Consider the following 12,708-nt stretch of genomic DNA (forward strand, 5'->3'; position numbering starts at 1 on the left):
AAAAAAAAAAAAAAAAATTGGCAAAAAAATTAGAGTACAGTACACAGTAATGCAAAGCCATACGAAAAAAAATAAAGAACACTGGTAAACACACTTGCATAGATAAATAGAAAAGTCATATTTGACCAGGCACAGAGATAGGGTGTCTGTACTCCCAGCCACTTGGGAGGCTGACGCAGCAGGGCTGCCTGAGCCCAGGAGTTCAAAGCTGTAGTACACCACTATTGCACTTGTGAATAGCATCTGCACTCCAGGTTGGGCAATATAGTAAGACTCCATCTCTTAAACAAACAAACAAAAAACAGTATTGTTGTATTTTTGGTCTGTAACTACTTTCTTTTCTGTGTGATTTAAAAGATAAATGTATAACATAATGATACATCTATGTTAACTGGCACACAATGTACAAAGATGCAATTTGGACAATAAACAACATAAAGGGGGAGAGAGAAAACTATAAAGGAACATAATTTTTAGATATTATTGAAGCTAATTTGGCCTTAACTCAAACTACATTGCTGTAGATTTAAGATGTTATTTGTAGGCCAGGTGCAGTGGCTCATACCTGTAATCCCAGCACTTTGAGAGGCTGAGGCAGGCAGATCACTTGAGGTCAGGAGTTTGAGACCAACATGGTGAAACCCTGTCTCTCCTAAAAATAAAACAATTAGCCAGGCATGGTGGTGCATGCTTGTAATCCCAGCTACTTGGGAGGCTGAGGCAGGAGAATTGCTTGAACCTGGGAGGCAGAGGTTGCAGTGAGCCGAGATCACACCACTGCACTCCAGCCTGGACGACAAGAGTGAAACTCCATCTCAAAAAAAAAAAGATGTTATTTGTAAACCTAAGAATAACCATTGAGGAAAAAAAACTTTTAAAATACACAGAAGAGTAAATGAGAATCAAAACAGTACTTTAGAAAAAAAAAGTCAATTAAACACAAAAGAGAGCAGTAATGAGGAATTGAGGAGGAAAAGATATAAGACATACAGAAAACATAGCAAAATGGCAGAAGTCCTTCCTTAACAGTAATTACTTTACATGTAAATGGATTAAACTCTCCAACCAAAAGGTAAAGATTGGCAGAATGGATCAAAACAAAACAAAACAAAGAAAACAAAAACCAACCACATGATCTAACTATATGCTGCTTACAAGAGATCCACTTTAGATCCAAAGACACAAATAGGTTAAAAGTAGAAGGATTTCACACAAATAGTATTCCATGCAAATAGTAACCAAAAGACAGCTGGGATGACTATACTATTGGACATAGATGTTAAGTCAAAATCATTACAAGAAACAAAGAAGGACATTATATTTTACTAAAAGCATCAATCCAACTGTTACCAACAGCCCACCAATTTACCTCCAAACCTCCCTCTGCCCACAAATCTGGGCCAAGTACAGCAGAGTCCCTGCCCTGGTCCCATCATGAAGCCGGGAATCATGACATACTGAAGCACAGAAGCCCTCCTTGTGGTCCTTAAAGACATGAGTCAGGTGCACTACAGAGCTCTGAGTTCTTATTCCAGCCCTGGCACCAGCTGGCCTTGCAGCCCCGGGCAAGTCCTTCTCCCTGAGACCTCAGTCCCTGTATGTTCATGAAGGACTGCAGCAGCTGTCTCATGGCTTTCCATGTCCACCCTCTCCCAGGGAGGACAGAAGCCTCTCCCATTCCCAGGCACCCTCCCATCCCTGTGCCCCCTGGGGACTCACTGTCACAGTTTTAGTCACAGGTGCCTTTCCTAGGTTTCTAAGCTGTCTCCCCATGTTGGTCTGGGAACTCCTCCAAGGCAGGGAATAGTAGGTGAATGCCTGCTCTACCTGCCCTCAAGCAGGAAGTACGCTTCAGCTGCTTCTTTGGTCCTGAAAAAAAACCCAGCCCCGGGGAGCTGACCCACTCTGTAGTTCCACAGGCCAAGCCCAGTGGGATCCATCTTGTGCTTTGCTGTTGATGAGTGAGAGGGCCTTGGGCACGTTACTCAGCCTTCCTGAACCTGTTTCCTCATATGCAAAATGCAGATTAAAAACCTCTTTTCCGGCTGGGTGTGGTGGCTCACACCTGTAATCCCAGTACTTTGGGAGGTTGAGGTGAGTGCATCACGAGGTCAGGAGATGGAGACCATCCTGGCCAACATCGTGAAACCCCATCTCTACTAAAAATACAAAAATTAGTTGGATGTGGTGGCATGTGTCTGTAATCCCAGCTACTCAGGAGGTTGAGGCAGGAGAATTGCTTGAATCAGGGAGTCGAAGTTCGCACTGAGCCAAAATCATATCATAGCACTTCAGCCTGGTGACACAGCAAGACTCTGTCTCAAAACAAACAAGCAAACAAACAAACAAACAAACAGAAAACCCCCTTTTCCCACAGCTGCCATTGTGAGGCTAAAATGCCATTTGGGACTCCATGAAAATGCTTCTTCCTTCATCTGCTTCCCCGGTCTGCCTCTCTCCTCCTCTCTTCCTGCCAGCTCCTTCCCTATCCTGAAAGATCCATGGGAAACAGGATGAAGGCTGTCCCTCCTGTCCAGGACTCATCAGGAAGCCCCAGGTAGGCAGAGAAAGAAGGAGGACTGTGGACAAGGCTCGGGGTTTGCAGAGCAGGGAAGCCTCCCAAAGGAAGCAGAGACCACACTGAAGCCTGAGTAGAAGTCAGTCAGGCAAGAGAGGAAGCCAAGTGCTCCGTGGATCTTTCAGGACAGGGAAGGATGCGGCAGGAAGAGAAGAGAGGGCTGACCAGGGAAGCAGATGAAGGAGGAAGCATTTTCATGGAGCTCCACGTGGCATTTTAGCCTCGCATCAGCAGCTGTGGGAGAAGAGGCTTTTAATCTTCATTTTACATATGAGGAAACTGAGGCTCAGGAAGGCTGTGTAACGTACCCAAGGCCCTCCCACTCATCAGTAGCAAAGCCTGGGCTGGAGCCCACTGGGTCTGGTCTGTGCAACTGCAGAGCTGGCTGGTTCACCAGGGCTGGGCTTTCTTCAGGACCAAGGAAGCAGCTGAGTGTACTTCCTACTTGAGGGCAGGCAGAGCAGGCATTCACCTACAAGACACTCGCTCCCCACAGAGACCACCCACAGCCGGAAGCGGGTCAACGTTCAGAGGGGCAGGAAGGAAGGGGGTGGTGAGGAGGTCCCTTCAGCCAGAGGCCTGCCTCAGAGGCCTCCTGAGGGAGGATGCCCCTGGAGGGCTATGGGGGCCCAGGCCCTGGCACACAGCAAACACTCAGCAAATGGACTTTTCCTCTCCTAGATCCTGCCCATCTCTAATGGGCATTTGAACAGTCTCTCAGGCCAAGGGGCTCTAGAGGGGGTCTCCTCCAGCCCCTAGGATGGAAGAATGTCTGTCTTGATGCTGCCCTGAAGCCTGCCTCTCACTCACACACACAGACACACACGCACACACTCATCTGCAAACATGCCGGACCATGCAGCCTCAGGGTGGCCAGGCAAGGCTGAGCCATTGGCCTCTGGTGACCCTGGAGACCGAGAAGCTGCTGGCCAAGCCCCCACAGCACACAGCCCCACAAGCCCTACAGCCTGCTGCCAGGCCCACCTGGCTCAGGGCCCACATTCCTGGCTTCCGCTCTGGAGACCGGGAGCTCATTAGAGCCTCAGACTGATCACGGGGAAGGACTGAGGGTCAGAGGCCACTGTGGCCCTCAGTAGGAAGGGGGGCTGGAGGACTCAGCTCGGGGTAGCACCTCTGCTACTTCCCATAAAATCCCAGGGGTCTCCAGCTCAAGCCATGTCACCCCCCGCCCTCCAGTCACTGCTCCCCAAGGCCCTAAGGATAAGTTGGGCTCAGGGCCCTTTGTGGCCTGGCTTTGGGAGCCTTGCCAACCTTCTCTCCTCTTCCCCAGGGACCTTCCCACATCTAGGCCTTTGCACATGCTGTTCCACTGCCTGGGATCCAGAGATGTCTGTAAATAAAATCATTTCTGCCCAATGGGGTGAGCCAGTGAGAGAAGGAAACCCCGGCCAGCACATCAGAGGGAACAGGTGTCAGACTGGGCCTGGAGGGCTGGGTTTGGAAGTCTAGCAATTTTCCAAGAGAACACCCTGGGGAGGGTGTCCCACGGGTAAGCATATGGAAGAGGGGATATGGGATGGGGAGGACAGGCCACCCAAAGAGGTGGGAGCACTGACCTGCTGAAGAATCACCATGGTCCCAAGTCAGGAGCTCCTGCTGCCCACTGGGCCAGGCACAGTTCTGCAGGGAGACAGACCGTGTCATGCTTCTGGGCAGGCCAGCCCTGGAAGCCTGGAGCCTGGCTGGGGTCACCTGGGCTCCTCCCAAAGCCCCAGCTCCTCCTCCCTCGAGGGAACCCTCCCTGGCTTCTCTCCCTCTGGCCACTGCCCAACCTGCGTGACCTGAGCCTCAGCCACCGTTACCAGCACCACTGCCCAGAGCAGCTGAATTCTTCTTTCAGCCACTGTCATTCAGAGATTCCCAAAGGGCTCCTAGAAAGTAGCAAGTCTGGCCCCACCAGGGACCTATGGCAAAGGGGCCCAGAGAGGGACCAAGACTTGCCCAGGGTCACACAGCTAGCCAGAGCAAATATAGGACTAGGACTTAATCTCCGGCACTCAGCTTAGGGATTGTCCCAGGAATGTGGGTGACAAGGACAAGCCTGAGAGAGGGGAAGGTCATGGGCTGGGCATGACCTGCTCACGGCACACCCTGCCTGAAACCTCTCAAGAGCACCCACCGCCCTCAGGATGGCTCTGTGCAGAGCACTGGCTGCCGACGGGGAGGCAGGGTCATTGGGGTCTGTCTCTGGCTGTGCTGCTGAATGCACCGCACCTGGGCCCCCCACGCCCAGCATAGTCTGGCACCTGCTGATGCCTCAGTCTTTTCTCTCACTGCTCACTCCCTTTCATACCCTTATACTTGGACATCCTCAGTGACTCACTGTTCCTGAAAAACGCCAGCTCTTGCCATCTCCTGGCCTTTACACACTGGCCCTTCTACCTGAAATTTTGACTAGTGAATTTCCACCTATGGTTCATGGCTCAGTTCAGATGATACCTCCTCCAAGAAGCCTTCCCTGACCACCCCAAAGCTGCCAAGAGCCTCTATATTCCCCTTTATCCCATTTTGACTATATGCATTGTGTTGTCAGGGTAAGGATCTGTCCCACCTCTGCCCCCAAAGTTGGGGAGTTGATCCAGGGTGGGATGTAGCCGGTGGGAGAGGGTCTGAGACATTGCCTTGTCTCCAGCCTTGCCCAGCACAGGGCCAGGCCCAGAGATGGGCTCTGGAAGGAGCTTAAAAGGCAGCCCCAGCCTACAGGCCCTGGTGTGAGGCCCCTCTGGCTCCCAACCTGTCCCCTAGAATGCGCATCAATTTTTCACAAGGGACCATTCAGAGCTGCCGGGGCATTCGATCCTCTGCCCATGACACCGCCTGACACCCGAGCCCTGACCCCTGCCCTGGAGCTCTGGGACACAGCAAACCCACGGTCCTTCCAGAGACCTGAACTAGTCTGGGTGCCTGGTAGGGGTGTGGATTCCACAGGGCCAGCAGGCAAATGCCACTGGGCGCTTGTCTGAAGATGGTGCCCAGGCTGTGGAGCCGGCGCCCTATGCCAGCATGAGCCATGAGGGCTGGGGGCAGAGCCAGTGCTCTCACTAGAGATGTGGGGCTCCAAGGGATGTGGATCAGAGGAGAGTGGTGAGGGCATGGAATTTAAGGGCCACATGTTAAAATGACAAGACATACATTTTATTTCTAAAAATGAGAACTAGACCACATTCAAGTTAATTTCTTTTCCAACTGACCACAGCGGCCATAGGCTGTATTTATATTTCTATGTCTATGCCTGGTTTTACCTCTTCCCCACTACAACCCCGGCTGGTGGGGCTTCATACTCCCATTTCACAGATGGGACATTTGGTGCATAGAGGAAGGAAGTGACTTATCCAGAAATAGAGATAAAGGGTGTCAGAGAGAAAGCAAAGGAGACAGAGAGAGAACGGACTCTTCTCTCTCTCTGCCACCACAGCACGTCTAGTCCCCTGGCCCCAGGATGCCCCTAACCCCAGCCCCAGCTCAGAGAAGATGTGATGGACAACATGCCCCTTGGCTCTTCCCTCCTCCAGGGGACACGTGTCCATCTTCCCAGGCTTAGGACAATTTCGTTCAGTGGCTGTGGTGACTGAGCCCTCAAGGGTGGCAGGAAGCCTAGTCCCAGGAGAAAGTGGCTGCAGGGCAGAGGATCTAGAGGTAGCTCAAGTCCATGACTCCTCCACATCCAAACCCCTCCCAACGCCCCAGGACAGTGGGCAGCCCATCCTTACCTGGGGCCCAGCTGCTCACTCTCAGTGGCCTGCCAGCCTGGTACAGCTGCCACCTGCACGGAGGACTCGGGAAGCTGGGGTCATGGGCCCAGCCAGTCTGCAAACACACGTCCCCTCTTCCTCTGTCTGGCTCCGAGTCTCGCTCTGGGCGTCCCTCTGGATATTTTCCTTCCTCGCCGTCTCTCTGTGTGTGTCTTGTCTCTCCCTCTCTCTCCTGCCCAGAGCGGCTGTCCAGCCAGCACTGCTGCCCTCCCCTCCTCACTCCAGAGCCTTCTCCCAGGAGGCGGAGCCGGAGGGGGCCTCCAAGGTCTGGGTGCGGTGACATCAGCTTGGGGGACAGGCTGTGCTGGGGCTGGGACTAATGTCCAGAGGCTGCTCAGGGCTCTGTTCGGAGCACTGGCTGCCGACAGGGAGGCAGGGTCATTGGGGTCTATCTCTGGCTGTGCTGCTGAATGCACCACACCTGGGCCTGGGCACCCCAGGCTGGCTTCAGGTGCCTCCTGTTGTTTGCAGGACACGGCCTGCTGTCTCAGCACCTGAGCAGGAAACCCCATGTGATCCTGACTTAGTCTCTGATGAGCTGGGGTCTCAGCCCGCCGCCCTCCTCCAGCCCCATTTCCTCCTCCTCGACCTGGCTGTTTGAGAGAGAGAACGGTCAGGCAGAGCATGGCAGGAGAGAGAGTGCTGAGCTATAGCCCTGCCTTCTGCGCCTTCTCCCTCCTGCACACCCACCCTTGCCTCTGATGTGTGTCCCCTGACGCTGGTCAATGCAACATCGCCCCCACAACCTGCTCTGCGGGTTGGGGACACATGTTATTCTGTAATCATCCAGAAACTTTGCCAAACCAGCTGACTAGGAGCCACCCCACATGTGACAGCGACACATACAAACTGAAGTGAAATCTGTGATTTAAAGGGGTGGGCGGAACCAAACAAAGAGGAGCACAGGTCTTAGTTATTAGCGTTGTCGAGGGTGGAGACCTCCCGGGATCCTATCAGGACCTGGCAATTTCTCCTTTCCACCCTCGGTGGCCACGCACCTGTCGGCAGCCCCATCGTGCACCTCTCCAGGGCAGCTCTGAGTGGCAGAAGGATGTCTCTTTTGGGTCCCTAGCCCCCATAACTGGGGTGTCTGCAGGGAAGCCAGCCAGAAAGTGGGTTGGGGGGCTCAAAGGGGCGCTATAGCTCGCCAGCGCCGCCTGCTGGTCACAGGCCCCACTGCCCCGCTGCTTCCCTCAGGCGGGCTGAGCACCGCTGGGAAGTGACAGGAGGCAGCTTCTGCTAGGGCCTGGGTCCCCTCAGACCCGACGACCCTGACCCAGGAAGACCCCAGGATGCCGTCTGCCCCTTAGTCTGGTGGGCCTAACAGGAGTCCAGGAGTCCCTGGAACACAGTCCCCACCTAGGATTTACACCTGCTGCCGAAACCTAGTACTGGCCACTCCTCGAGTCCCCCCTCTCCATACTCCCAGGCTAGGCAGGGCCAGTGGTGTCAGCCCTACACGGTGGGAAAATGAGACCCCGGGGGAGCACAGGGGAGCCCATGGCACACGGCTGGCAGCAAGGACAAAATGCAGTGAGCTGTGGGGATGGGACAGAGAGGTGAGCAGGTTGTGGGGGACAGGGTGGCCTCCAAACACCAGGATGACAGCTACATTGTGCTCAGCCACGCTATGAACCAGACACTATGCCAAGCAGATCACACGATTTGCAACGTCCATTTCTCAGTCCCATGAAGAAAGCGAGGCATCTCAGTTCACTTTGCCCTCACACTGCACTCACCCCCTGTCTCCCAAGTCCAGTTTTCCATTGAGTCATCCATTCTGCTTTCAGAATCATCCCAACCCTGCTGCTTCCCACCACCACACCAGCTTCCTGGCCCAAGATGCCTGCGTCTGCCCTTAGTAGCCTCTGCTCTGGTCCCCCGACACCTTCCTGTGCCCCCGAAAGCCCATCTCCTCTTCCCAGCCCTTCACGCACAGATCAGGGAGTAGGCGGTCTCTAACCCAGCAGGCCCACACTGTCCCATCAGTAATGTGTGGTGTAGTTTGTCATGACCAGAGTATGTCTTTGTGCTCCCTGCTCGTTTGTAGACTGTTCCAGAGCAGTGATTGCTATGTCTGGTTCCCCACATCCCAGGTGTCCAGGACAGGCCTTGGCACAAAGCCAGCCCCGTACAGATCTACTGAATTAAGGAATGACTGAATGATCCCCCCAATCTCAGCTCACAGGTGCACCAGGCAGGCAGCGGGGTCTTCCCTCTGACCAGAGGACAGTCGCCCAGGCCTGGGGAATATTCCTCCATTGTCCCTTCCCCCCAGAGGGACAGAGAGACACAGGAAAGTCTTTTTGGAATTGTGATAAGATTTATTGAGACTAGAACAGGCTTCTTGTCCCCCAACCCCGTGGTGGATCCTGAGAAGAGGGAAGCCCAGGTCTGGGTAGTGTGGGCTGCAGACCCCACCCACCTGCAAATGGGGACTCCCAGGCCCCCATGGGTGCATACAGTGAACAAAGTAATTGCTCTCCCCTACCTCCCCTGATCCTTACCTGCCTGGCCCCCAAGGTCTCCTGGGGACCAGAGATCCCTGCAATAGCCAGGAGCCAGCCTGGCCCACCTCAAGGGGCAGGAAGCAAAGGCAGCACTGTGGAACCTGTTCTGTCAGGGGGTGGCAGGCATGGCCTGGCCCCGAGGCTGAAGCCCACAGGTCTGCCACTTGGTCCTGGTGTACCCCTGTATCCCAGGGGACATGGCTGAGCAAAGTCCCATGTGTTAGCCCGAGGTGCAAGCTGGCTCACTTCTCCTACTCAAGAGCCTTGATTTGAAATAGACATAGAGAAGTGGTGATTACATGAACATATATATATCTAGTGTGTGTGCATACAGAGATACATAGAGAAAGGGGTATTATTTTGCCCTTACTCAGCACTTGGTAGTAAGAGTGCTGACACACAAGAATCATTGGCCCCACTTTGTAGAAGGGGGAAATTGAGGCACAGGAGGTTTAAGTGACTTGCTCCCAGTCATGCAGAGTCCTGGCCCCAGGCCCAGGTTCTTGAGGGGAAGTCCCGGCTTTCAAGAAAGAATGCTCTTGTCCTCCTTGTTGTTCATTTCCTGGCCCCTCATATGGCCCAGGGCCAAGACCCAGGAGCAGAGCCAGACACAGAGTGAGGAGGCAAAGTCAGAGAATCCAGCACCTCCAGCCAGAACACTGATCCAGACAGCAGGATCTGGAGTCGAAAAGTCAAGTTCCCAAAAGGAATTCCCAGCAAGGACACAGGAATTCCTGTTCTTGAATTAACTGCACTTTTTCATTTGCTACACCTGGTCTGGAACCCCGAGAAGGGCACAGAAGAGATCCCAAGTGGGTCATGGCGCCAACGCTTACGAAGAGTTCTCCAAAGGACCAGCAAAACTGGAGCCAAGAAGAAAAATGGAGGTTCAGACTTTGAATTTTCTTTTAAAACCCCTGATTAAAATTGAGGTTTTCAACACAAAAATAATATAAAACATTGAGGACTAAAAGGAACATTTTGGTCCGGGCAGGAAGAAGAGCACTGTGGCCTCCTAGGCTGCATTTTGGGGGAATGTTGGTGGGGGGCTGTGGTCAGGTGATGGGGCTCCCTATCTCCTGCCAAGCCCAGTGGGTGGCCTGACTCTGGTAGGCCTGGCACCACACACCCCAGAGTCCTGTCTTTCAGGAAAAGCTGGGGTCTTACAGCAGAGAGGCTCTGGGAGCACCTCTCCCCTTCTGGTCCCCAAAGCCCCTCCACCTGCCTGGCCTCTGGCCCACTAACCCAGGCATGCTCCTTCCAGCATGGGGCAGAGGAGTCAGGAAGACGCCCTTCCTCACCCCCACTGATACCACCTCTCCAGGGACCTTAACCCAGGGGCTGGGAATGGAATCGGAAGCTAGAATGAGCAGGCAGCTGCAGCTCCCCTGGGTATCTGCCTCTGAGAGGACCTGAGGACAGAGGCGAGGCCCAAGGTAGAGGCCGGAGGAGGGCCCCGCTTCACCTGGGGCCTCAAAGGTGTCATTTATTCATTCGGCAAATCTCCATTGAGGAAATGGATGGATGAGTGGACAGGATTAGAGAATGAACAAATGTCACCTGCATATTTTCCCAATTCCAGCCTGAGCAGGAACCCGGCAGGAGCCAAGAGTCCTTTCAAGGTGGGACAACACCAGGTATTGCTGATGGGGAAAGTGGGGTCTGGGAGGCTGGGTTGGGCCTAAGACACAAGGAGCAAGAATGGGGCTTGGGGATGTGGCAGTTTGTGTGTAAACAAGTGACATCTTCTTGGCACTCCTCGGCAGACAGCAGGGCCTTAGGAAAACGTTTTCAACGGATAGAGTCCCTTAGCAGTGGTGACAGTTGAGGTGGGGAGGACTATTTGAAATCTCAGCAAGGAAACTCCTCCACGAGAAGGGAATGCTTTGGGGCCCTCAGGACACTGAGGCTGAGAGAGGGGCAGAGACTTCCTAAGGTCACACAGCAAGTCAATGGAAGAGTGGGAAAAGGACCCCAGTGTCCTGGCTCCCAGGCTAGACCCAGGCCCAGTGGGGACATGCAGATGGTAGTGGGAACTGCTGGAGCCAGGTAGGTGGGCAGGTGTCAGACAGCCATGAGGGAGGTGCTGCTGAGAATGTGCACAGCCACAGTGCCTGGCAGGTCGCTGGGCTGCCGGCTGTTTCGGTCCCGGAGGTGGAGGGTATGTAGGGCCTGGAGGTCGTCTGGGTCAGCCTTTAGGTGCACCTGGCCCAGAAATTCATCCTTTAGCACTCGATGGTTCCAGACCTGGGAAGAGACAGAGGATCATGGGAGGGGCGGGCTACCTCCAAGTCCAGAAAGTAGGAAGCAAGGGCAGCACTGTGGAACCTGTTCTGTCAGGGGGTGGCAGGCATGGCCTGGCCCCAAGGCTGAAGCCCACAGGTCTGCCACTTGGTCCTGGTGTGCCCCTGTATCCCAGGGGACATGGCTGAGCACAGTCCCACGTGTTAGCCCAAGGTGCAAGCTGGCTCACTTCTCCACCCTCTACTCAGGTCTATGGGGAGTGCTGGTGGTGGTGGCAGGGCCTTGAAGTGCAAGCCTGGCTGAGGATCGGGGGCCCTGGGCTGTCTGCCTCTCCATGAACCATGGGCAAGGTGGTGCCCCTTCCAGCCTCAGGCTCCTCAGCTAACTAAGCTCCCTCCCATGCATAAAGTGAAATCTGTTATCAGCTCCGCTAGTGATCTTGGGTGAACTTGGACAAGTGATACACCCACTGCCCTAGTTTCCCCATCTTTAATATGAGGGTTGAGTCAGCTGCCCTTAGGGGTCTTTCCAGCCCTGAGACATACAGGTCTGTGATTTGATCCAGTGGGACCCAGTGTTAAGAAAACTTGATAAGCCACAGTGGCTCCCCCAGGGGGCCCCAAATGCTTGTTTACAGATGCTGTCTCATTGACAGAGATGCTGACCAAGGCCTGCGGGCCAGAGAGCTCCCTACTATTGAGTTCAGAATCATCATCCCCAGGCTACATCAGCCTGAGAGGAGAAGGAAGCCGTGCGAGGACACTGGCTTTCTATGCCCTGCCCCAGGCTCTTGGGAAATAGCCACACCCACCACACAGCGGCTCAGTGCCACTTTCCAGGTGGGGCCCCCATGGGGGAATGGGGGGACAGTTCCCAAAGCTGAGGGTGAGGTCAGCAGAGATGACTGCTGTCCCTAGTCAGGAGACTAACCCTGCTGGATCTCAGGACCACACCAACGAATCAAATTAACCCACCTACAGAGGGATCTTGGAGTGGCAAGAGAGCTCCCAAAGCCACACCAGGGGTCAGGAACAGACAGCTGGAGCCCAGCATGCCTGGGTCCCCGTCAGAGGGTGTTCCACCTGGGCTTGTCTCTGTGAGTGGGGAAGCCTCAGGCTGGGAGCCCAGGGGGTGGCCTCTGGAACCAGGGGCTCACCTGTACAGTGATGGGCTGGCTCAGCTTCTTGCGGTAGAAGATGCCTTTCACATTGTACTCTGGTGTGGAGGTGCCCTTCTGCACAGCCGAGCGGACTTTGTCCCCCTCACACTTGATGATTACGTAAGAGTTAGCCCCTAGGGAGAGGGAGTGGGAGATGGGGTGAGGGTGGGGGCGGGGGCTGCGGCAGGGCCTGGATGGGACAGATATCTGCAGGTGAGATACCCACCTGGCTCAGTTATTCAGATAGAGAGACTGGAGCCTGACCCACCTCAAGGCCCCTCCGTTTCCAGAGACAGGCTGGCCAGCAGCGGTGCACTGGCCATCTCCAGCCTCCAGAGCTTTACCCACACTGCTCCCTCTGCCCGGAGCACCTTTCTCCCTTACCCCCTTTCATCAGGCTTTGTATCTTCTCAGCCTGGAAAAAGGCTACTCCCATGGCCGGGC

At 54.4% G+C, this 12,708-nt stretch overlaps 2 protein-coding genes across 4 annotated transcripts in view; both read right to left on the reverse strand.

The window, feature by feature from the left end:
- MYO7A (myosin VIIA) overlaps nucleotides 1–6,534 on the reverse strand; it is an 86,890-nt gene extending 80,356 nt beyond the window's left edge. For 2 of the 3 annotated variants that reach the window (XM_011989740.1, XM_011989739.1), the window contains exons 1-2: nucleotides 6,310–6,528; nucleotides 4,156–4,219 (exon numbers count right to left, since the gene is read on the reverse strand). In XM_011989740.1, the coding sequence (XP_011845130.1) occupies nucleotides 4,156–4,173 (18 nt within the window). In that variant the 5' untranslated portion in view covers nucleotides 4,174–4,219; nucleotides 6,310–6,528. Of the gene's footprint in view, nucleotides 1–4,155; nucleotides 4,220–6,309 lie in introns of all 3 variants that reach the window. The other variant, XM_011989738.1, reaches the window with a different exon arrangement.
- A 2,120-nt stretch (nucleotides 6,535–8,654) lies between these two features.
- Nucleotides 8,655–12,708, reverse strand: part of CAPN5 (calpain 5) — a 64,583-nt gene continuing 60,529 nt past the window's right edge. Inside the window, exons 14-15 of the mRNA XM_011989744.1 lie at nucleotides 12,262–12,398; nucleotides 8,655–11,108 (exon numbers count right to left, since the gene is read on the reverse strand). Of these exons, the coding sequence (XP_011845134.1) occupies nucleotides 10,926–11,108; nucleotides 12,262–12,398 (320 nt within the window). The 3' untranslated portion in view covers nucleotides 8,655–10,925. The remainder of the gene's footprint in view (nucleotides 11,109–12,261; nucleotides 12,399–12,708) is intronic.

The sequence above is a fragment of the Mandrillus leucophaeus genome, unplaced genomic scaffold (genome assembly GCF_000951045.1).
Source record: "Mandrillus leucophaeus isolate KB7577 unplaced genomic scaffold, Mleu.le_1.0 Scaffold360, whole genome shotgun sequence".
Lineage (NCBI taxonomy): Eukaryota > Metazoa > Chordata > Mammalia > Primates > Cercopithecidae > Mandrillus > Mandrillus leucophaeus.